The sequence below is a fragment of the Lissotriton vulgaris genome, chromosome 12, assembly GCF_964263255.1.
Source record: "Lissotriton vulgaris chromosome 12, aLisVul1.2, whole genome shotgun sequence".
Taxonomy (NCBI): domain Eukaryota; kingdom Metazoa; phylum Chordata; class Amphibia; order Caudata; family Salamandridae; genus Lissotriton; species Lissotriton vulgaris.
In genome coordinates, this window is record NC_141700.1 from 643,167,495 (window position 1) to 643,193,562 (window position 26,068).

Here is a 26,068-nt window from a genome sequence, read left to right on the forward strand (position 1 = left end):
GTTTGAAGTTCCCACCGGGACTCTCGCAGCTCCAGCAGGTGCACACGGTGCAGGCTTTTACTATTAGAGTCCGAAGCATTTATTATTACGAGTTACAAACCCTTCTGAAGGAAGCTCGGCTCGTGCACGCTGCGGTTCATTCATACTTTAATGTGTGTGTACACCCCTGCATTCAGTGTGTGGTGAGGGAGCCTTATTTCAGATAACCAGGACAGGCCTCCTTCAATGAGGGGACGGGTCCGTCTGGGTCCGGCCGTGGTCTGCTTCCTGCACCGGATGTGACATTTCACCGGTGCAGGGTCTGCAAAAACCCGAGCTAAAATCCATTCTGAATAAATGTCTCGAACAACGAGCTGCGTGAAACTAGAGTGGGTTGAAGCCATGCAGAGCGCTGTATAACTCATTTTACGAGATAACCTAGTGCATTCTGGGAGTTTTAGTCCTGGCTGGCTTGAACTAACCCAATATGAAAAATGTCATAGCAATGGTCTACATTTTACAACCCCGGGGTGATGCGGGTGTTGTTAGATCTCCCTCGAGCACTCTCTCGGGTTTGTTTGCCTCGTTTTAACTTTGGATTTGACGCTATACCCTCAAAATGAAACATGCAGAACTGGGCAGCGGGGTGCAAATAGAAAAAAAACCAATACGAAATAAATAACATTTTAGGCGAGGACAAATTTAAGTAACTTATAGAGTGCCAGCTTCAACAAGCATTGAACGCGCTAACACAACACTCTGGGAAAAGCTCTGAAACAACCCGAGGCGCAGAGGTGGAGATGGGTCCGAGGAGGTCATGCCCCCCCCCCCTCTTAAAAGCAAACACAAGTGCCGGGTTCAAGCATTGAGTGGAGGCTTCGAGGGAAGAGGCCGGCTGGCTCAGGGCAGCGAGGTTTGTAGTAAGGTCCAGTTTGGGGCCACTCTTAGCGCTGCACCCGCTCATTTATTCAGGACCCCCCACCCCGTTCACCGTGCCCGTGTTAAAATCGTGACCTGCTAAAGATAACGGAAAGGAGGGGAGCAGGCTATTCGGTGACTTGTCCTGTGCCTGAACCTGCCTGCTCCTCTTGACTGAAATATTAACAAGGAAAGGCACGGACAGCGGGAGGGGAGGTGGGAAAGGAACGGACAGCGGGAGGGGGGTTGGGAAAGGCACGGACAGCGGGAGGGGGGGTGGGGAAAGGCACGGACAGCGGGAGGGGGGGTGGGGAAAGGCACGGACAGCGGGAGGGGGGGTGGGGAAAGGCACGGACAGCGGGAGGGGGGGTGGGGAAAGGCACGGACAGCGGGAGGGGGTTGGGAAAAGCACGGACAGCGGGAGGGGGGTGGGAAAAGCACGGACAGCGGGAGGGGGGGTGGGAAAAGCACGGACAGCGGGAGGGGGGGTGGGAAAAGCACGGACAGCGGGAGGGGGGGTGGGAAAAGCACGGACAGCGGGAGGGGGGGTGGGAAAAGCACGGACAGCGGGAGGGGGGGTGGGAAAAGCACGGACAGCGGGAGGGGGGGTGGGAAAAGCACGGACAGCGGGAGGGGGGTGCGGGAACGGCCAGCACTCACCTGGACCTGGACTTCCTCCGGCGGCGGTCGGCCGCGGAATGACCAAAAGAAACCTGGACGAACATAAACCCCGCCACCGCCGCACTGACGTGATAAAAGGGGCTGGATGAGGAAAAATCTCAGGAATGCCCACGAGTCGCCTCGCAGAATGACGGACGCCTCTCTCTTCCAATGGCTAGCCTCCATTTATGGAGCTAGCCAATGGATCAGAGAGGCGGGACTTTTGTCCATACTGGTAAACAAAAGTTTTCGCCTGCGCGAAACGCTGCTTGTGCAGCTGTTCGCCAGGCGAAACCTAAAAAGACTGGAAATACTCTCAAATTACAGGCCAGTCTCTCAATTGCTGTTCCTTAGCAAAATCTTGGAAACAGCAGTTATTTTGCTCATTTCGAGTAATGTGATTGCAAAGAATCTCATGCACCTAGCACAGACGGGTTTCCGAAAAGGACATGGAACAGAACTGACGATCACATCAGCGCTACATGAGCTGAGTGGTATGGCAGATGAAGATACACAACAGCTCTGATACTGCTAAATTCAACGGTTCGCTTTGGCACTGTACACAACGCTACTCTCCTGATTACGCCTGGAAAGAAAAGGATATGTGGAACAGCTCCAAAAATGTAATTAAATCTGCTACTCTGGCGAGAGAAAGTGCAATACTGGAAGAGTTCAAACTATCTAAAGCTTAATGGCTCAAAAATAAACAAACAAAATGGTGAAACGGATGGCACACCCCTACCATCTACTTTTTGGCCAGAGAGTTTAAGACCTCCTCTAGTGTTAGTGCCAATAGTTAAGAACTTGAGTGTTAAAAATTATTCCACACAGACTATCAGAACAAGTATCCATAGGAACTAAAACATGCCTATTTCAACTACACTCACGTAAACAGGTGCTCCATCAGTTACCCCTGCTCAAGGGATCACTATTCTAAATGCATTTGTTTTTATCCTGTTTTGATTACTGTAACTATTTACCTAGGCCTACTAGTTTATCTTGTTAAAAACTACAATTGATCTAGAATTTCACAGCAAGACTGGCTACTAGGGCACAGAGCAGCTTCCACATTTCTCAAGTTTGGCCAAAACGTATTTCTCTACCATAAATGAAAGTTCAGTTTAAATCTCTCTTCTTAATACATAAAGTGGTATACCAACCAAGTCTTTGAACTCTCAGACCCAACCCAACTTCTTGTCCCACAAGCTTGCGGAGTTCAGCCTCCAAGATGAACCTGATAGTCACGAAGTTAACCGTGCAGAGCCATTTCAGCAATCAGAAATTTAGGGAAAGGCCGAAGACCTGGCTTTTCCTAGGCCTAATTGAAGAAAATCCAAATAACAGCTGCAAGTCTGTTTATTGTTATGCTTTATAAGCAAGATCAAGCGATCACGAATTGGTGGTCGGTGGTTCTCATATAATACATCTAAGTTTTGGAACCAGCTCCCCGACCACATAAGTTTGGAATTTAATCATCATGCAGAAAGCAGCTTAAAACCTTTCTCTTCCCTTGATCTGCTTACAGTTTAAATAGGCACCACAGTAAGTGCTGGGATGCCCATGGGTAGCCATTCGCTATATAAATGTGTATTCATTCATTATAAAGCGCACAAATGCCAATGGCGTCTTGGTGCTGATATGACCTACTGACTAATTGCATTTCTATTTAAGAATCTGAATCGGAACTTAAGGACAGGTTTTCAGCGTGGATTTTAACTGCAAGTTTGAGCCTGTTGTGGGCCTAGAAACCCTCCTAGAAGAAGAAAATAAGGCAAGAGGTATTTCACCTTTGGAAGCTGGACCCTCTGTTCCATGCGCAATGGCGGCAATGCAAATAGTCCTATTGGTCTCAGGGCAAGGATTGAGGGCATGCAACGGCAGGCTGTCGTCAGAGTGCATACACATTCAAAAGAGGAAATACCAAGACTAAAATCGACTATATATTCGTGATTATTAGCCCATAGGGTAACTTAATCGATTTAAAAGTAAAGCCAAAAGATTACTGGGATCACTTTCCTCTGTCCTTGTCAATGGAGGGAACATATTTTGAAATCTGGAATCTGGGAAAAAGCTGTACCAAGAGTAACTCATCTAAACCCATTGATTAGCACTAAAATGGTCTTCCATTATTGGAAACCCGGAAGCAGTGGCAAAGATCTATAACACCTTTGCAGATGTATTAGCTCCTTATCAAATTCGGCCTCATTTGAGGTCCCTATTGTGCAAATACACTGCATTCTGACCGAGAAACTAACAATCCTCCTGAGTAAAATCCCTCCTGCGCATGAGTCATTGAACACCATTAAATATTCCTCACATAATTCCAGGTTCACCAAGGACTGCTGTGTTGCAAAGCATCTACTGATGGCGGCTGTTAGGTCCAACAGCATAGAAAATATAAGAGCTAGATGGAAAAACTATAAGAAACAATTAGTGCAGGCAAAAAAAAAAAAAGACTGGGAGGAAAGCAATTGGAATGAATTGCTTAAAGCAGCAAAAAAATAAGGATCATATGGGCTTTTGGAAACTATTCGCAAAGAGAAATAAAACCGGGAACTCCAGTCTGGATCACTATCCGGACCCAGGCACCTGGTGCAGTCAGTTTTCAGCCTTTTATCTGGATGCTACAGATCCAGTAAAAACTGCCAATCCTACGAAGGGTATAAGTCCTGGGGTAGTTGACTGGCATGAACTGAACAGCACCCCTTATTTCACACTAGATGATACAGTGGTAGCAATAAAGTAGTTAAAGCTGGGGAAAGCCTCAGGTCCAGATAAGTTTCCAGGAGACCTGCTGAGGCATGATAGTATGGTCTGGGCACATTATGTAAATTTACTCTGCAATGTTTTAGCTGCAGGAGCACCAATACCTGAATCATGGAATGAGGCCGAAAAAATTCCCATTTTCAGGACGGGGAATCGCCAAGACCCTGCTAACTACAGGCAAATAAGCTTAATAGACACTCTACAGAAGATCTATGCAAAACAGATCCTATTTAAGCGTAATAATTGGCTAGAGGAAAATAACATTCTGTCTCAATACCAAGCTGGGTTCAGAGCTAGAACTAGTACAATCGACCAGGTCTTCAGATTATTGTGTAGTGTATAGTATGGAAGTATATTAAACTTCAGGGAGGCCATAGGTACATAGCCTGTATAGATATTAAGGCTGCTTTTGATCTCATTCCTAGGAGCTCCCTAAAAATCCTGGGAGTTCCGATGACCTTCCGATTCAAATAGAACATCTCCACAAAGATAACTACGCAAAAGCCAGATGGGGACACGGGGGGCGAAGTTACTGAGGCAATTCCAATAAAAAGAGGAGTAAGACAAATGATGTGTACTGGCACCCACCCTCGTATCACTATATGTAATTATGTACAACATCTTCAGGGTTGTAAGCACGATTCACCAAAGTTAGGAGGGATGCCAGTACCTGCCCTACTCTTTGCAGATGACACAATTTTAATATCACAAACACCCAAGGGATTGCAAAACCTTTTAGACTGCTTTAGTGAGTACTGCAAGTGAGTACTGCAGGGAAAAATGTCCCTAAATAAATTCAAACAAAACCAAATGCATAGCCTTAAATCTGCACAAATCTTTTAAGAAAAACACAATTGTTGGAAAACAAAAACTGGAATATGTGCCCAATTTTAATTACCTGAGTATTATCCTCAGATGCTTAAATGCAAGTCCATTTTGGTTCAAAATTCCATGGCAATTGTGAAAAAGCAACAGGAAAGTATATCTAAAGCAGTGTCACCTGCCTTGAAAGTTTAGAAGTGTAGGGCGCAATGGTGAAGAACTTTGGGGCATTATTAGTCAGAATACGCTTACTATGAAAGAGAATAAATTCATAGGGATGCTGTTGTAGCTCCCAATACGCACACCTATGTTCCCCTTTATCCAAGATATAAACCTCAGGCGAATCGAGCCCCAAGCCATTCGAAGACCCTGGTTGCTTTGGGTCCGTCTGTGAACCCTACAAGAGCTCAAACACTAAAAGAGGGGTTAATTGAGATATTAAGACTTGGTTACAATGTTACACTTCGCTGGCTTTGGCATGAGCACAGTTGGTTTTTCAATCCAGGTTTAAATAGGGATTGGGATGATCCCTATTCATTAACACATCTTTTAAAAACAATCTTGAAAAACAACTACAGGTTGTATACTCAGGATAGTCTGCATGCTAGTACAAAAAGTAGGAAGGTTGACCATGCAGTTTTATCTATAAAACCAGTCCGTTCATTTAAAGTATACATCGATGAAATACAACCCCATTTAGCCAAGTCCCTATATATGAAGTTCCGCTTTGATGTTTTACAGATCAAATTCAATACATCAGAGTGGTTGTGCAATAATATCAAGTACAAAGAGGCTATCTGCACCTTATGTACACAAAATGCTGTAGAAAATGACCCACATACATATTTTTTTTGCCCAGCATATACGATCCCTAATGAAACAAGAAGTGAGGGGGCGGGAGAGTAGGCAAGGCAGGCGGCTGGGGGCATGTGCACGCGCTTTTAAGCTCAATGCGCATGCGCATTGAGCTTAAAAGTCACGGGCACTGCAAGGAATCGCCACGATTCCTTGCAAGTTAGATAAAGAGTGGATGAGCCCCCATAGTCTCGCTTGCTCGATGCGCTTGCGCATCGACAGGCGAGACCTAAAAATGGATAAAACCAATTTGTCGTAACATAGGAATTAGGTCACACTTAGAGGCGCTAAGAACTTTAGGGAGATACATCCCAGAAAATCTTTTTAGTCTTAGTAGATATTTATTTGCCATACATTTAGTATGTAAGGGAAAGGGACTGAAATTTGAACATTAATTTCCATCTTAAATGTAGGTTTTAGTATTGCATGTTATATGTAGTCGCTTGTTCATATATTTGAAAGTGGACAATTTGGTCCATGCATTTGCACTCTATATTTTGTGAATGATCCTGCACTTTATTGTTCTTAAATTGAAAAGGTTGTTAGTTTTAAAATTCATAAGCAAAGTCATACCCGAAAAGGGAGAAAGTGATTGTTGCATTTGCACTTTGGCTGATTGTGACATTTATTGCCTGAAAACTGAAGCGGCATTATAGTACTACTATCTGTGTGTGACTAAATGTCACACATTTCTTGATTTCAACAAATTTTAAGATAGGTGTTAGGTATTCAGTTAGGACTCAATATGTGTATGATTGTAAGATCATACTGTACTATACATTCGACTTGAACTGTGTCTAAATGTTTGAAATGTATTAATCTGTATCTTTCATTATTTTTTAAAATAGGATAAAGATTTGTGACTGACTGATATGTTTGTTTAAGCGCACGATTGCCAATAGCATCTTGGCGCTGATATGACCTACTGACTAATTGCATCTCGATTTAAGAATCTGCATAAGAATCGGAAGTTTACGACATGTTTTCAGAGCCATGATACTCTAGTGGTGTGATAGATGCGCTTTATAAAATAAACAAAGGCCATTCCATGGTTCCATCACGTGTCATCCTGGTTTGAAAAAATAGGGTTATCACACTACTGGGAGGAGCCCTCAGATCTTACTATGGCATGTAGTAAGGTTGTTAAGTCATCTTTTTGGACCTATATTAGCAGTAAATTACTACATGACTCCAGTCTAGGATCCCTAACTACGTTGTTTCTCTTGTTCAAAGACATAGGCCAGTTTGAACCGTTTCTAGAGGAGGTGGGCCCGCAAATTGCCAAATCTTTGTACCTGAAATTTAGATATGGGGTTCTACAAACAAACAATAATAAATCCAAATGGGGCAGTAATCGTGATGATAAAGATTATGATAAATGTACGTCTTGTAAAAATTTGGCAGAGGTCAAGGAAGATGATGCACATATACTTTTTTTGTCCCTTATATGACACTCCAAGAAAAAGATGGATTAAACCCCTCTGCAACACTTTGAACTTAAGGCACTGTAGAGAGGCAGAGCGTCCATTAAGGACAGATACCACGCAATTGGTGTTTTTTTGTGTACCTAGAATCCTGTGTAATGTGATGTTTATTAGAGCCAAAATTGGCTTGAAACTGTAATACTGCTACATGTAACTCTAGCAAACAATTGACATATTTTGTATTTATATTTTACATTTGCAAAGAACCCAGTGATGAATTTTTCAACCTCTTAAAATGGTGGAGCTATCGGATGTTATATATTTTGACAAATTGTAATTATGAGGAGTGCGATTGAAAGATTTTAGATAGTTTTTAATGTGATTACTTTTATTGTTTGAAATAATTTCATCATATTTATTGTATTTATAGATCAATTGGTTTTTATTCTATACTTAGGACGGACCATGAAAATTGTGATTTCTAACATCCAATAAATGTGACAAAAACAGCTATCGATTAAGAGTAAGATGGAAATGTTTACTTTTTATGCACTTTTATGGTCTAAAAGACCGAAATAAAGTTATAATTGAATTGATTTGAAAAATAAACAAACAAACATAAGCACACGTAATATTGCATGTGCTTATTACAAAGGATCATAATACAGTTGTTGAATCCTATCATGAGTCGTAGGACACAGGTAACTTGAGGCGAGCACTGTATAGAGTAGATTATGAAAAGACATACATACCAAAATGAGTGTCCAGAAAACACATGCAAAGAAGACAACGGTCCACTACATCAGCAGAGGCAGCTGGTCCGCTGGGAGCGACACCTAGCTTCTCACTAGTCCTAAAAGAAAAGCAAAGAATAAAGACCAAGTTAAACTTAAAGAGGAGAAGCAGGCTTTTTCAGAACCCGTTTCTATCACACAAGAGATCTAGTCTTCTTGGACGGTGTTGGTCTTTTTGCTTACTACATAATATTGCTCTTCACTTATCACCTCACCTCTGTGATCAGGTGACAAGCAGAACCGTCGCCTGGAAAAGTAAAAATTCTGGTTCAACAGATACGTAATTAATGCATGTTGTGATGAAGAGCAAATGTGTGTCAGAAGCAGCTGCAATTTGCACAACCATGCAGGGAGGTAGCAAGGACCTAACTTATAGTGGTGCCTTCACCGCTCACTGAAGGTTGGTAGTCTCCAGAGCTGCTTGCGAGTTACTCCAATACATACAACCACCTGGCTGCTGAGGGCAATGCACATTATTTCCATCCCACACCCAATTCTTCAGTATCCTTGTAATGCCTCTTTTCATTCAACACGGACTTTGCAAGCACCACAGAAGCTCGCTAGTATTGCTTTTTGTGGCAATGAGGTACCGGGTTTTTATGGACCCGGCGGTGCCAGGGAGAACACCCAAAGACCTCGAGTCCTTCCTGTTTCAGACTACAGAAACACAGAGTCTTCTAGGTGAAGTCAAAGATCGTATTTATTGGCTGCAACCAGTAACAGGTATCCTAGAAGTACAACAGCATGTATGTTCTCGGGAGACTGCTCGAATTTACAAAGCCAGCCTTCTCTTTTTATACAAAATAATAAGCTTCAGGCAAACATTCCTTATTTTACAGTTGACCATACACATATTTTTACTACAAAGAAAAAGCAGAGTTATGATGACAAGCCCACATTTTCAGTTTGTCCAGTCCATGATAGATTACCCGGCAAGGCCCAGAACTTTCATCAGATATCGACGGACCCCTAATAAAAACAGGCACCTCCTCCTCGTAAAGCAGGTCATAATGAAGAAACAGGGACAGGTGTGTGTGAGATTAGGCATAGTTTGTGTGTGATGAACGGTTTATGACATGTTGCGCCTTGATACTAATCTCATTCGGCCACTGGGATAGGAACTGCCCGAACAGGTTTGGCTTGAGGCAGTGGAGTCAGCTCGCCCAGGTCACGGAGGAGTCACAAAAAGGTGTACGTGTCCTTCAGATCTAATTCGGCCTTAGTTATTTGGCTATGTGGGGGCAATCACAAAATGGCTGCCGCTCACAAAATGGAACCCGAAGGTAAGAGACGAAAACTTTGATTTCAGGGTGATTTCGTCACTCGAACATGACGAAAATGCTTATGTATAGTATTTAAGTCATTACCGGTCCGCTAGTACCAAAATTGTCATGATACGACGATATTTATGACAGGAGTGCAGAACTTCGGTACCACAGAATAGCTGAGTCCAGAATTTTCAGTACCACAGCCCGTCCTTTTGCCCTTACATAGGCAAATAACCTATACTCACGCTAATCTGAGTCCAGGTCTGTATTCATGAAGTCATTGAGATGTTGCTGTAGCATCATCCTATTACTTAGTTCGTCTCTTGACACAGGTTTCCTTACACATGATGTAACACAGAGGCCACATATTGCAGGAGCACACTGTACACACAGACAGAACAGGAAAAGGATGGCTAGGATCATCCCAATGACTATCAGAATCTTCCATCCCCAGGCAGATATCAGTTCCCAGAACCACCCCATCAAGGACCAGTCTCCTTCATCCACGTGAATGGATTCAGAGATTTTATGCAGTTTGGAGATGGCCTGGTATACCGTCGGAGCATTATCGGGGATGAAAACGCAGCAACTTGATTGGATCACTTTACATACCCCACCACGGTCTGCAAGTATGACATCCAACGCGACCCTGTTTTGGAGAGTCATAAGGCGATCCGACTGGAGCTCAGCGGTCAAATTACTAAGGGCACCAGCAGTTTCAACTATAGTGGATTCAATCACCCTTGTCAATTGCCTTATGTTCCTGCTGTTCACCATCGGCCCCCAAAACGGCAGGAAACCCTTTGCAAAATCTCCGAATTCTTGTCCTGCAGTGTCTTCTTTACTGATGACACCTCTAACTACCCTTGTCCTATGGTAATCTGCCGCGGCCGTGTAGGTGGGAGGCAACAGGAACAAGACAAAACATGTGCCCGAGAAGTCAGGGGGCAACCATGTATAGGCTCTATCATGGCAGATGAAATAAGTACCCTTAGCTGCTAAGAGCGAAGGGGAATTTCGAGATGTAAACACATAAGTTTCCGTGCAGACGCTCTTCCCCAACTGAGCTCTGGGATTTTTGCCATTACCTTGCAGACATAGATGACCCTGATGGGGTACAATCCAAATAGAGGAGGATCTCTTCGCTCGCTGGTTTTCACTTAAAGCAACTCCATATTTCGTCATATTCCATTTTACATAGGCTTGCAACTCATCTTTAGGAATCGTTCTATACGAGTCAATTGTTCTGCTCATATTAGCAATTCCTACTACTAATGCTTTGTTGCTGGAGTTACTTTTCGTGGAATGTGGAGAATATGGTTTAATGGCAAATATGAACATTGTTTGAAATGCCCATAATGAACCATTGTAGCTAAATGATAAGACCAAGTATGGGATACCCTTATCTGTTGTATGCGGCATAAGACCACACACCCAGCAGTTAGATGTGTTTACTACTAATTGGTGTTGGTGTAAAAGCTGAATGAAAGAGTCATTAATAAACTCTAATCTTCTAGAGGACTCCTGTTCGGGCAGGGGGTGAAAAGAGTGCAAGGAAACAGTAGAAGGAGGTATGGGCTGTGTAGTGGGTGCAAATGTCACCTGAAAGGTGTATAAAACATATCCTATTAAAAATATCATGACACCAAGCAGCATGAAAATACAACACATCAACGATCTCTTTTTCGTCATCAATATACACATTTTGTCTTTAAAGTTCATTCGTTTGGCAGGTCTCTCCATTTCAGAAAACTCCATCCTCTCTAATTTGCTGCCCGCGGTGGTAGGGTGTTTCTGCTGAAGAGTGCTTCTGTCAGTCCAGATTCAGAAAAGGGGGTGGTGATGAACAGAGTGTCTGAATTAAGCAGACCACTCTTACCCAGTCCAAAGATCAGAGCTTGATCCATCACCGTTTTTTATCTCACTGCACCATCCCAGCTCAGAACCTGGCTATATGCAAATCAGTCTGTCCCTGGCCCAGTGCATCATGGGAACCACCCCCTTTTCGGAATCATTTTATCCACCATAAGCGTGGAAGGGTATACTCAGATGTGAGTCCCTTGCTCATTGCACCATCAGGATTCAAGCAAGCCGGGCCAACGACGGCTGAAATGCCAGAAACCGGTCCCCGGTAGCTTTTTTTCTTCCCAGTATAAGAATTGGCTTGGTAGTTTGGTTTGCCCTATTCCCATCATGCACTGGGACAGGAACAGACTAATTTGCATGTAGCCAGGTTCTAAGCGGGGATGGTGCAGTGAGCTAAAAAACGGTGATGGATCAAGCCCTGATCTTTGGACTGGGTAAAAGTGGTCTGCTTAATTCAGACACTCTGTTCATCACCACCCCCTTTTCTGAACCACCCCCCTTTTCTGAATCTGTCAGTCCAGGGCAACTCCCTTAGACCAACCAGAACTGTCGACCTAACCGTCTTCAGCTGCACTCCAAAGACTTTGGCAACCGCGACCCTAGCAGCAGAACCGGATGACGGTTCGAAAAACAAAAATGAGCAAGTTTCTTGGATGAGAGAGCTGCACAATAAAAAGTAAAAAGAAATATTTTATTTGTCCATAGTCATAGTTCTTGGCCTTAAATTGTAACGGTTTCTGCCAGGTGCTGTCTGGTCTTGGAATAAGAGTTCAGGCTCTGTAGTGTTCAATCAAATTGACGGAGGCACAGCTTCTTGCAAAATGTTGTCGCTTTCTTTTTCAGAAATTGCTCCTTTTACGCGTGCATCGCTAAAAGGTATGAAACGAGGCACGGTCTCAGTTTCAGAGTCAGCGATCCCCTCCTGGACCCACCGGTCGTATGGAAGAGGCAGTGGGACCTTTTTACAATGGATGCCGTGGATCCAGTGTTTCTTTCCTTCCACTCGAACAGCTGATCTTGTTGAGAGAAGAACTAGATGAGGGCCGGTCCACCGGGGCTGGTCATTCTTTGTTCGCTGAAAATTCTTGATTACTACATAAGTTCCAGGATCTATAGGATGTCCTGGAACTTCGGAGGCCTGAGGTAGAGTGTCGTGGACCTGTCTGTGTAAAATACGCAATTTAGCCGTCAATTCATACAGATAATCAAGCAGTACAGGGTATTCTATCTCGCTAAACCTGGTTGGCCTTGGCACTCCCCATATGTTGGCCGGGCGGCCGAACACAATTTCATAGGGACTAAGTCCCACTCTAGAGTGAACAGTCATTCTCGTTGATAGGAGTGCCAAGGGCAGGGCGTCAGGCCATTTAAGGCCTGTGCTTGCTTGAATCTTGGCCAGTTTCAGTTTTAACATGCCATTATAGCACTCTACTAGTCCAGCTGATTGGGGGTGATTTGCAGCGTGGAACTTTTGCTGAATGCCTAGCCCCCCACACACTTTCTTCATCACTCGACCCACAAATTCACTCCCATTATCACTCCAAACCATTCTGGGCATTCCAAATCTGGGGAAGAATTCTTTGACAAGGGCTTTCGCTGTGGAAATGGCAGTGTTGTCCTTTAAGGGGTATGCTTCGACCCATCTTGAAAAGGCACAAACAACAACGAGTACGTATTTCAAATTGTTGCACCTTTCCATGTGGATGAAATCTAGCTGCAAAACCTCAAACGGATACGTTGGAGGCGCAAAATGACCAGCTGGAGTTGGGGTTCCCCTACCAGGATTGTATTTCAGGCACACCATACAATTCTTGACCACATTCTCTGCACACTTAGGGATTCCAGCATTTTGCCATACTGGAGCCAACAACTTACAGATCCCTTTCACACTGATATGAGCCATTCCATGAGCCATTGTCACCACTGCAAGCACATACGCATCGGGTAACAACCTTCGCTGATGCTCTGACAAATCAGTCCAACAACCATTTGCATCCAATTTACCCTTACTTTCTCTCCATTCATTCAACTCTTTCTCTGTGGCTTCAGCTTGAATGGACTTAACACTCTCAATCGTATCTTCACACATACCAACATCACCAACCCATCTTGCAGGGCCTGCAACATACATTCGACTCATTACATTCCTAGCAGTTTCTTTCGCAACTTCATCCGCAAACGCATTTCCACGACCAACATCATCCGTAACCTTTTTGTGTGCATTGCATTTCACAATTGCAACCTGTAACGGCAAGGTCAGTGGCTCGAGAAGCTCATTCACCAGCTGACCATGCTGGATCTTAGCACCATGCGAAGTCAGGAACCCACGTTCTTTCCACAATCGTCCAAAACTGTGAGCCACACCAAATGCATACTGGCTGTCCGTGTACACATTCACTCGTTTTCCTTTCGCCAACACACATGCTCTTGTAAGTGCAATCAACTCTGCTGCTTGCGCTGAATTGTGTGGGATACGTGCAGCTTCAACAATAGTATGCAAAGTCGTCACAGCATATGCTGCAGTCGTATCACCATTCGGCAACCTGAAACACGAACCATCAACCCACAAAGTACCATCACATTCTGGAAGAGGAGTGTCTCTAAGATCTACTCTCCCTTTCGTCTCTTCTTCGGTTCTCAGAAAACAGTCATGCTGATCTTCACTATCATCCTCTGTCTCAGCTACAATCGGCAACAATGTGGCTGGGTTTAACGTATTGCACCTCTTTATGTCCACATGGCTTGCCACCAGTGTCAGCTCATACCCTGACAATTGAGCACTAGTTAAGTGCTGTGTCTTTGTTCTGTTTAACAGAATGTCCAATGCATGCGGGACCATCACAATTAACATGTTATTCATTACTAACCCAGCAGACTGTCGAATAGAAACAGCTGCTGCCGCAGTGGCTCTCAAACAACTTGGCAACGCCTTAGCTACCGGATCTAGAGTCGCCGAAAAATACGCGCATGGACGCTGTTTGTCCCCAAAAGACTGTGTCAGAACTGACAATGCGCAACCTTCTTTCTCATGGACCTACAATGTAAAAGGCTTACTGTAGTCGGGGGTACCCAACACAGGAGCCGAACACAATGCACCACGCAATTCGGAAAAACTTTTCTGACACTCTTCAGACCACGGAATGGGATTCGGTCTATCTTTACAAGTTAATGCCACCAAAGGTTTGGCCAGTAAGGAAACATTCGGTATCCATTGTCTGCAATATGATGTAATGCCCAAGAAAGCACGCACTTCTCTCTGTGTCCTTGGGAAACTCAATTTTGCAATTGCCTGAATTCTTTCTGGGGTCAGTTTCCTTCCCTCCTTCGATAAGAGGTGACCTAAGTAGGTTACTTCTTGTCGACAATATTGCAATTTTGAAAGAGAGACTTTGTGGCGCAGATCACACAAATGACGCAACAACGACAATGTGGCTTCTTTACAAATATCCTCAGTATCTGCGGTGATTAGCAAATCGTCAACGTACTGAATAAGGGTAGCGCCGTCAGGTAAAACAATCGTGTCAAGCTGTGTTTTTAAAGCCTGACTGTATATTGATGGACTTTCACAGTAGCCCTGAGGAGCGCGTTTGAAGCGGAAACTTCGGCCTCCTAAACTGAAGTCAAAAATGTCTCTGCTCTCCTCGGCAATCGGGATGCTGAAGAAAGCATTCTTCAAGTCAATTACTGAGAACCAAGTGGCTGAAGCTGGAATCATAGTCAATAGGGCAGTGATATCAGGGACAACGGGGAACTGTGGCACAATTATTTTATTGACCTCCCTAAGATCAATCACAAACCTGTAAACAGGTGGCTGGGAAGGATCAGTACGCTTCAAAACCGGCAGAACAGGACTATTACAAACATTGCCTCTTGTCTCTTCAATTACATCTTTCTCAATCAGATCATAAATGATCGCTAACAACGCCTTTTCACCTTCACTAGAGATCTTGTACTGGGGAATGCGTGGCATTCTAACATTGGCTTTCAGTGTTACAACATATGGTGCTATTTCCAAGAGACCCACATCATTAGGACCAGTAGCCCAAAGAATATCCGGAAGAGAAGACAATTCTGTTGGAAGTTTATCCTTCGACAAATACATTGGAGAAACCACGTTCTTACCCAGTGTAAGTTGTACTCCCGAAGGAGAACAGTACAAAGTCGCATATAATCTTTTCAACAGATCTAACCCCAACAAGTTTTCACCACAACCGGTTGTAAGAATAAGGGGTGCTTCGAATTCACAAGGTCCAACAGAAAGCGACATAGGACTAGAAATCGGGTTCCTAACCGGGGCGCCAGAAAAACCTACTGAAACATTCATTTCACCAGACAAAGGTGTGCTAGGGAGTTTTGAGTGCATAATAGAACTCTTTGTAGCACCAGTATCCAACAGAAAAGGCTCTGACACACCTGATGTAACCACCTCAACATAAGGCCCACTCTGATCTACTGGAACTGAAACGACTCCCTCTCTTTGTCCATGGCTGTCCTAGCAATCATTATCTTCCATATCCTCATTTTCTGCATAGTAGACATAAGCATAGTACTGAGCCGTCCTAGCAAACGCGTTATTCTACTGGTCGAAACTATTCATAGAATTCTGGGGCGGGAAGGAACGAGCGTTCTGGGGGAAATTTCCACGCCCCCTACCTCTAGGAGCTTGTTGAACGCCTCAACCTCTTACACCAGAAGCACCATTCGTACGCTGTAACAAAACCGGACAACTACTTTTAAAATGACCTTCTTCCTTACAATACGAACACTGATTAGGTCCATACGGTAAACGTTGCTGAGAAGACTTGTTTCTTTGAGAGTTCCTCGAATATTGCTGAGGTTGCTGATAGTCGCGCTGACTAGTAGTACGAGGTGGGTAAGCTTGCTGTAGAAGGACTTTAGTTTTCAATTCCTTAGTCTTTTTATCCGCTTTCTCTAACTCATCTTTACGCCTATTCTCATAGTACTGGGCCGTAGCTAAAATCTGTGCTGACGTGGACACAGCCCAAGCACTCTCAGAGTCCTTCAACTTATTACATAATTCAGGGAGCAAATTATGTACAAATTTGTCAACAAACAATCTGTGGCCACCCTCCGTAGACATATCCTGACCACTATGATCTACAAAAGTCTCCTCGAACCTCGTGAAAAAGTCAGACAGTCTCATCTTTCTTCTGTTTGCATGCTGACAACTTGTCCCAATTAACACGCAATTCGGGCATCAGAGTCTTCATATACGCAATAATCCCACCAGGAAGTTCTGCTATTAAAGGCTCGGGCTTAGCACCACCAACTTGTCTGCCATCAGCAGCAGCAATATTTACCCATGTGTCGCCTAACTCTTGATCATGATCCGCATGACGAATCTTTCCCCATAAAGGCTGTGGAACAACATTTCCAAACAACATGTCTATATCGGCTAAATTCATGATACAGGAGCCTGCAGTCTGTGATAATTCTTTGTAATATCCTGCAGGATTTTTACCGGGATCAGGCAATGTCTGCTTAAGAGCCAAAACTTCAGCTCGCTTCCATGGGATATGTACCCACACACGCTGAAAATGTGGCAGAATGGCAGGAACAGCATTTGCGTCCCCTTCCCTCCAAACTGGGGGAACCTCCCTCATGGGATATTGTCTTGCCTTCTGCTTAACCTCAGACTCAAACAACGACTGAGAAACACTCTCGCTCCTAAACGACAACAATGTCGCAACTGCTTACTCAACATCGGAACCTACAATTGTGCCTTTTGCAAACTCGAACCGTACACGATACAACTCAGACATATTGCGTTCCGAATTATCTTCCTCCAATTCCTCGCAAAGGAAAACACACATTTTCTCAAAAACGTATCGATGCTTCCCACTGTCATTTTCTGGACTTTTGATTTACCGTCCTCCTGGCGCTATTGGACAATTTCCGAAAGGAATTATCGAATCAACTATAGAGTTGGCTAGCAGGGTCTCAAACTTCATAGTACTGGGAGACTTGAATGTTCATTTCAATAATCCCTCAGATACTACTGCCACAGAATTAACTAAAGATCTTGCGGCATGTGAACTGAATCTGATAGTCTCACATCCTACCCACTCTAAAGGGAACCTTTTAGACCCCATATTTTCTAATATTGTGGACTTAACATCAGCCGAGCCATATCCTATCCCTTGGACAGATCATTTGGTCATTCCCTTCATATGGAATACGCCCACACCCGGTCCAGCAGAACTGCCCAGTAAAACTCTGAGTAGGCGGTGGACGAAATTAAAAATGAATGAATGGGCAGAGGCACTGAACACAAGCGAACCTCAGGTCAATCAGGACATTGACGGGGCTAATGTGGACTTTAACCAATGGATTGAATCATCATTGGATAAGGTGCTTCCAAAAACAACCATCTCCAAAAAGAAAGGCTCCACTAAACAACCTTGGTTTACTTCTGAGCTAAGGACCCTAAAACAAGAATGTACACGGTTGGAGAGACAGTGGCGAAAACATTTTGAGGAAGAGAAAAAAACCAAATACAAACTCTCTCTAAAAAAATATAAATCTGCTCTTAACGTGGCCAAATCCATCTTTTATGCAGAAAAAATAGAGATCTCAGCCAATGCCCCAAGAGAGATGTTTAAGATAGCTAAATCCCTGTTAAAAGCCCCCGACCCGTCATCTTCACCACTCTGTACGGAGGAGGCTGACGCTCACTGCATCAATCTGGCGAATTTCTTTGCTGAAAAAAATTCAAAAGATCCTCCTGTCCCTCCCTCCTCTATCTTTAGAAGAACCTATCCTTCCTTTGCCAGATGATACAGATATTATTCTGCCTTGCCTCCCTTTCTTTTCCTTTCTCAGTACTGAACTCTTACCCTCGCTTTTCAACTCTGTAAAAAGCGGGTCTCCACTAGACCCTGCGCCGATGAATATTCTAAAGTTAGCCTTGCCCAACATCAGTACATACATCATCCATCTAGTTAACACCTCACTTGAATCAGGAAGGGTACCCCAAGACTGGAAACTGGCAATGGTTAAGGCCCTGTTAAAAAAAGCCTCATCTCGACCCCCAGGACTTTTCCAATTATCGTCCCATTTCCCTGCTCCCTGGCATTAGTAAACTTGCCGAGAAATGGGTAAATAAACAATTAGCATCCTTTCTGGAGACCCATAACCTGCTCCATCCAACCCAAACCGGGTTTCGGAAAGGACAGGGTACGGAGACGGCACTGTTGAGGGTGGTAGAGGATTCCAGGAGGATTCTGGACGCAGGTGGCAGCGCGGCCATTATCCTCCTGGACCTCAGTGCCGCCTTCGACACGGTGAACCACCGTGTCCTCCTGTCTCGTCTCAGAAAGCTGGGCGTCAAAGGCAGGGCACTCATGTGGCTGGAGTCCTTTCTTGGCGATAGATTCTTTAAGGTCTTTTCAGAAAATAGCTGCTCCCCATCAATGCCATTACAGTGTGGGGTGCCACAGGGCTCCTCCCTTAGCCACACACTGTTTAATGTTTATATGGCGCCCCTGGCGGAAGTAGTAGCCCCCTTTGGGATCCAACTGGTAAGCTATGCTGACGACACCCAGCTAGTTGTCTCTCTCAATCAGGTGGAATCCCCCCCCCTCCAGGCTTTGCCGTTGCCTGGAGGCAGTAGCAAACTGGATGGACTTGTCCCACCTGAAATTGAATGGAGGAAAAACGGAGCTGATGCTTCTAGGAAAACGAGCCATATTTAACAACTTGATACATTGGCCCTCCTGTATGGGTCCAGGACCCACTCCAAAGACCGAGATAAAGAGTCTCGGTTTCTGGTTGGATGCAGAGTTGTCATTTAAGACCCAGGCAAGGAAGACAGTGGCCACCTGCTTCGGACTGCTGAAAACAATCCGGAAAATCCTTCCTCAGTTACCCGAAGCAGCAAAGAAAACCATTGTCCAGTCCCTTGTCTTATCCAGGTTGGATTATGGAAATGCGCTCTATCTTGGAGCCCCCGTGTCGGTTATCCGGCAACTTCAGGTTGTTCAGAATTCCGCAGCACGGCTACTCACGGGCACTAGCCATCGTACATCAGCCAGGCCCGCACTCTGTACCTTGCATTGGCTCCCCATAAAGGAGCGAATCCATTTGAAGACACTTTGCACGGTCCATAAAACACTCTATGGGAGTGGCCCCCCCATTCTAGATGACATGATCAGATCTTACAACCCTACCAGGAATCTTCGCTCGAACCAACAAAATCTGCTGACAGTACCTAGGATCAGCAGAGCCCGCACAGGAGGTCGCCTGTTCTCGCACAATGCGGCTGGGTTGTGGAATGCTCTTCCTCCACCCCTTCGCCAAGAGCCTAACCTCCTTGTCTTCCGGAAAAAGTTAAAAACTCTTCTGTTTCCAAAAAACTAGATAATACAGATCTCCATTTTTAAACCATCTCTGTTTGGTCAGTCTTAAGCGCTGGGATGCTCCCGAGTAGCCATGCGCTATAGAAGAGCCTTTTAATAATTTTAATAATAATAATAGATTCTAAATTATATCGTATCGGGTCTGTAACACATTTATGTGCCAAACGATTCAATATTTCTTTCTCTCTAGAGTCAGGCAACTGACTGCGTGACTGTCTACGCTCTGTAGCAGGGGACATACCCAGTTGTCCCAACCAAGGAGAAAAGAAACCAGAAAAGGCAGCAGTCATTCGCTGTCTGGTAGAAGGAGAAGAAGAAAGAATAAGGGAAGAATCCAGAGTCGGAGCAGAAGAAGCATTAGGAACAGACGTAGAAGTAGCAGGCAAAGGCAAAGTTGGCGGCCCCTGAGGAGGCTGCGCCAAAGGAACGGCAACCAACGGGAGAAGAGCTGGTTGTGGAGGAATCACAGGAGGTATAACAATTGGAGGTTGTACAGCCACAACTGGTGGCGGAGGTGCTGTAGCATTCTGTGCATAAGGGGGTGGTGAACTCAAGAGATGTGACATTAACGGATCTTTCTCAAGATCGTTTCTTGCTTCCTGTTGCTTCCTGTTCTTTAGTTGGCAAGGCTGGGTAGCATCCATCTACCGCTAACTTCTTTACTTGTTTCATCTGTTCACTTTCTTGTTCTTCTTCGTTATCCCTAAATGCAACAGCAGCATGTACCATTGACATACCCCGTTCTCGTTTATTTTTCTTCGCTAATTTCATTTCTCTCGGTTTGGCTTCTTTGCGCAATAGGCGAAAAGAGTCAAACATCGCCGGCCGGGCTTTCTTCTTAAAAAGTTTAACCTCTAGATTATCCCAAATTTCTGTGTCAAAGCTACCATATTGGGGCCATTTTAAAACACCATCCTTTCTGGTGTATCGGATCCATACTTCGTTATATGTGATAGGGCCTACACCATGCTTCACATACAATTCATATGTTGGAGTACCAATCGGAGGAACCGGACACGAGTCCTCCAACTGGGAATCCCTACTACAACCAAGACAAAACAAATTTCCAAGTCTGCTAAGACCAGGCATCTTCGCTCTCTAGTCTAGCTTCAAACTTCAAAGGATTATCGAATACGATAGTCTCGTGAATACACGAGTCCTTCAGCTTTGGCACTTGCAAGCTCCAAATCAAAGCGATCCCAAAAGGGATACCAAACTAAGAACCAAACTAAGGACTGGGAGACGCTCCACTTATACTTAACTGAGGTATCGATGACGTCACCAGAAGACCAGTCTATCGTTTCGCTCTACCAATCATCAAGGGTCCAAAACAGGGCGATAGTCAGGGCAGCAGTCCTTCGTAGCCGTCGGGACGCGGGGAACCTCGCAGCAAAGACCTTCGGACCACGTCGACATACGGGGGGCGCTGAAGTGGCTGGCCGTCCTCCGGAATTTTCACACGAAGCTCCTCACGAACCTCTGGCTTGGACCGGTACCGCTGATACCGCCCAACGTTGGGCGCCAACTGAGGTACCGGGTTTTTATGGACCCGGACGGTGCCAGGGAGAACACCCAAAGACCTCGAGTCCTTCCTGTTTCAGACTACAGAAACACAGAGTCTTCTAGGTGAAGTCAAAGATCGTATTTATTGGCTGCAACCAGTAACAGGTATCCTAGAAGTACAACAGCATGTATGTTCTCAGGAGACTGCTCGAATTTACAAAGCCAGCCTTCTCTTTTTATACAAAATAATAAGCTTCAGGCAAACATTCCTTATTTTACAGTTGACCATACACATATTTTTACTACAAAGAAAAAGCAGAGTCATGATGACAAGCCCACATTTTCAGTTTGTCCAGTCCATGATAGATTACCCGGCAAGGCCCAGATCTTTCATCAGATATCGACGGACCCCTAATAAAAACAGGCACCTCCTCCTCGTAAAGCAGGTCATAATGAAGAAACAGGGACAGGTGTGTGTGAGATTAGGCATAGTTTGTGTGTGATGAACGGTTTATGACATGTTGTGCCTTGATACTAATCTCATTCGGCCACTGGGATAGGAACTGCCCGAACAGGTTTGGCTTGAGGCAGTGGAGTCAGCTCGCCCAGGTCACGGAGGAGTCACAAAAAGGTGTACGTGTCCTTCAGATCGAATTCGGCCTTAGTTATTTGGCTATGTGGGGGCAATCACAAAATGGCTGCCGTTCACAAAATGGAACCCGAAGGTAAGAGACGAAAACTTTGATTTCAGGGTGATTTCGTCACTCGAACATGACGAAAATGCTTATGTATAGTATTTAAGTCATTACCGGTCCGCTAGTACCAAAATCGTCATGATACGACAATATTTATGACACGAGTGCAGAACTTCGGTACCACAGAATAGCTGAGTCCAGAATTTTCAGTACCACAGCCCGTCCTTTTGCCCTTACATAGGCAAATAACCTATACTCACGCTAATCTGAGTCCAGGTCTGTATTCATGAAGTCATTGAGATGTTGCTGTAGCATCATCCTATTACTTAGTTCGTCTCTTGACACAGGTTTCCTTACACATGATGTAACACAGAGGCCACATATTGCAGGAGCACACTGTACACACAGACAGAACAGGAAAAGGATGGCTAGGATCATCCCAATGACTATCAGAATCTTCCATCCCCATGTATAGTATTTAAGTCATTACCGGTCGGCTAGTACCAAAATCGTCATGATACGACGATATTTATCGTTTTTGGAACACAAGGGAACCCAATACAAGGCCTTCGGACCATGGGTTAGTTAACTTATTACAGAGAACAGGGGTCCTAAGGATTTACAATATGACAAGAGAATAATAATATAGACTACAATCAGTGCTATATTTTTTTCAACGCCCAGCCGGACGTGAGTTTATTTAAGGAATAATGTAGAATCGTGTTGACCCAGAGAGGGGCCAAGATAAACGGCAAGATAGGGTACAATCCTGTACCTATCCCAAAAAGGTTAGAAAAAACAAATCAAAGCCAGAGAGATGGAAGAAAGGAAGAAGTTTCAGGCAAGAGACAAGTTTTTGAGCCAAAGGGTGACTTGCAATTACAGTAAATAATTTCACCAAATACACCCAACAGTGTAAACAATTTCAAGTATACATATTAAATCATATGTTACACTGCATAGCGTGTCGACGTTTCGATCCCAAAGGGCTCATAATAAACTGGGATCATCATCAGGACAGTTTTACAATTAACGCCTGCATTAAAATGGGAAAGCCTGTAAAAAAAGGGGGGAAAAGAATAGAAACAAATTTTAAGGCATACGCCTAGAACAAGGAATTTTTTAAAAAGATCAACACTCGACAAGGCACAAGTGCAAGTTTAAAAGGCCATTCTACCATTTGTACTCGCAGGTATTTGACTAATGTGACCGTGATTTTTAAAAACGTATTTACTAAGGATCTAGAGTGAAAGAGAGACTCTGAAGTGAAAATAACGGCGCAGTGACATAGAAAAAGAGTAATTCATTGACAAACGTGCCAAACAATTGCTGTGTCCGTAAGGGATAGGGAAAACCTTTGTTGCGCGTATTTCGTAGTGCGTGCTCAGTGATAAAGTGATTCAGCGAGTGAAGTGGTTCCGTATTTAGTTGTGATGAGTGAGCGTGACACTGTCTTGGGGCAGTCACCGGTCCATTAAAGGCAGGTTTTACCTTTCAGGACCCACAAATATGGGTATGGTGGCTTAAGAATTTTCTTCCCGGTACAGGGAGCTTGATGCTGTTAGGTAAAAGAGATTACCATTAGCAGTACAACCGCGGGTGTGCAGATCCAGACTCTGAGGTACACTGAGGGGTCGGGGCTTACCTGGCGCTACTTGGTGCAGTCGCCTGGGGTTGGCAATGATTCTTCTGACCGGGGGAGAGATATTTCCTACCGGTTCGAAAACCAGGATGCTGTGTGATAAATAAGTGTTACCGTTAGCCTGGCACTCGGGGTGGGTGGCTATGAGTGAATTAAGGGAGGAGAGACGCTTACCTGGCTACGCTTGATGTAGCCGTCAAGAGGGGAGTTTGTTTTCCTTCGTTTTGGACGAAAATATTCCGTTTTGGAGGAGAAGGTAGTCTCCTTTCAATTTTGTCCCACGAGGTTGCTGGGGATTACAAGGTTAGGAAGTTAGAGGAAGGACTCCATAAGAGACTACCTTCTCCTCCAAAACGGAATATTTTCGTCCAAAACGAAGGAAAACAAACTCCCCTCTTGACGGCTACATCAAGCGTAGCCAGGTAAGCCTCTTTCCTCCCTTAATTCACTCATAGCCACCCACCCCGAGTGCCAGGCTAACGGTAACACTTATTTATCACACAGCATCCTGGTTTTCGAACCGGTAGGAAATATCTCTCCCCCGGTCAGAAGAATCATTGCCAACCGCAGGCGACTGCACCAAGTAGCGCCAGGTAAGCCCCGACCCCTCAGTGTACCTCCGAGTCTGGATCTGCACACCCGCGGTTGTACTGCTAATGGTAATCTCTTTTACCTAACAGCATCAAGCTCCCTGTACCGGGAAGAAAATTCTTAAGCCACCATACCCATATTTGTGGGTCCTGAAAGGTAAAACCTGCCTTTAATGGACCGGTGACTGCCCCAAGACAGTGTCACGCTCACTCATCACAACTAAATACGGAACCACTTCACTCGCTGAATCACTTTATCACTGAGCACGCACTACGAAATACGCGCAACAAAGGTTTTCCCTATCCCTTACGGACACAGCAATTGTTTGGCACGTTTGTCAATGAATGACACTTTTTCTATGTCACTGCGCCGTTATTTTCACTTCAGAGTCTCTCTTTCACTCTAGATCCTTAGTAAATACGTTTTTAAAAATCACGGTCACATTAGTCAAATACCTGCGAGTACAAATGGTAGAATGGCCTTTTAAACTTGCACTTGTGCCTTGTCGAGTGTTGATCTTTTAAAAAAATTCCTTGTTCTAGGCGTATGCCTTAAAATTTGTTTCTATTCTTTTCCCCCCCCTTTTTTTACAGGCTTTCGCATTTTAATGCAGGCATTAATTGTAAAACTGTCCTGATGATGATCCCAGTTTATTATGAGCCCTTAGGGATCGAAACGTCGACACGCTATGCAGTGTAACATATGATTTAATATGTATACTTAGAATTGTTTACACTGTTGGGTGTATTTGGTGAAATTATTTACTGTAATTGCAAGTCACCCTTTGGCTCAAAAACTTGTCTCTTGCCTGAAAAACTTCTTCCTTTCTTCCATCTCTCTGGCTTTGATTTGTTTTTTCTAACCTTTTTGGGATAGGTACAGGATTGTACCCCATCTTGCCGTTTATCTTGGCCTCTCTCTGGGTCAACACGATTCTACATTATTCCTTAAATAAACTCACGTCCGGCTGGGCGTTGAAAAAAATATAGCACTGATTGTAGTCTATATTATTATTCTCTTGTCATATTGTAAATCCTTAGGACCCCTGTTCTCTGTAATAAAACGACGATATTTATGACACGAGTGCAGAACTTCGGTACCACAGAATAGCTGAGTCCAGAATTTTCAGTACCACAGCAAGACAGAAAATGTTGTATGCTACCATAAACAAGGCAATCTGTACGGACTAATTTTCAGGGCATGCAGTGCCATCCTGTGGTTTTATTCAGGAGACCTTGAAGGGGGAGCTGTTGAGTAGTGTTCCTAAGGAAAGCAGGCAGTAACAAATATAGACCTTTTCGATTATTTTTCCTTTGATTGCTCATTCCAGAAGCTATACATCAAAGCTGGCAAAATCAATTAATCAATCAATCAGAGTACTTATAAAGCACGCTACATACACGTGAGGGTCCCAAGGCACTAAGGGGAGGGTGCTGCTACTGCTCGAAGAGCCAGGTCTTGAGGAGTCTTCTGAAGGCGAGTAGGTCTTGGGTCTGCCGTATGTGGGTGGGTAGGGAGGGTGTTCCAGGTCTTGGCGGCGAGGTAGGAGAAGGATCTGCCACTGGAGGTCGTTCGTTGGATGCGGGGGACAGCGGGGAGGGCGAGGCTGGCGGAGCAGAGCTGGCGGGTGGGGGTGTTGAAGCTGAGTCTGCTGTTCAGGTAGGCTGGTCCGGCGTTGTGGAGTGGTTGTGTGCGTGGGTGAGGAGCTTGAAGGTGATCCTCTTGTCAACGGGGAGCCAGTGTAGGTCTCTCAGGTGGGGGGTGATGTGGCTGCGGCGGGGGACGTTGACGATCAGTCGGGCGGAGGCGTTTTGGAAGCGCTGTAGTCGTCGTAGGTGTTTGGCTGCGATTCCTGCGTAGAGTGCGTTGCCGTAGTACAGTCTGCTGCTGTCGAGGGCATGTGTCAC

At 44.6% G+C, this 26,068-nt stretch overlaps 1 protein-coding gene across 2 annotated transcripts in view; it reads right to left on the reverse strand.

Annotated features, from left to right (window-relative positions):
- CTU2 (cytosolic thiouridylase subunit 2) overlaps window positions 1-26,068 on the reverse strand; it is a 167,402-nt gene that overhangs the window by 63,423 nt on the left and 77,911 nt on the right. For both annotated transcript variants that reach the window (XM_086945812.1, XM_086945811.1), the window contains exon 11: window positions 8,177-8,277. In XM_086945812.1, coding sequence (XP_086801938.1) covers window positions 8,177-8,277 — 101 coding nt within the window. The remainder of the gene's footprint in view (window positions 1-8,176; window positions 8,278-26,068) is intronic.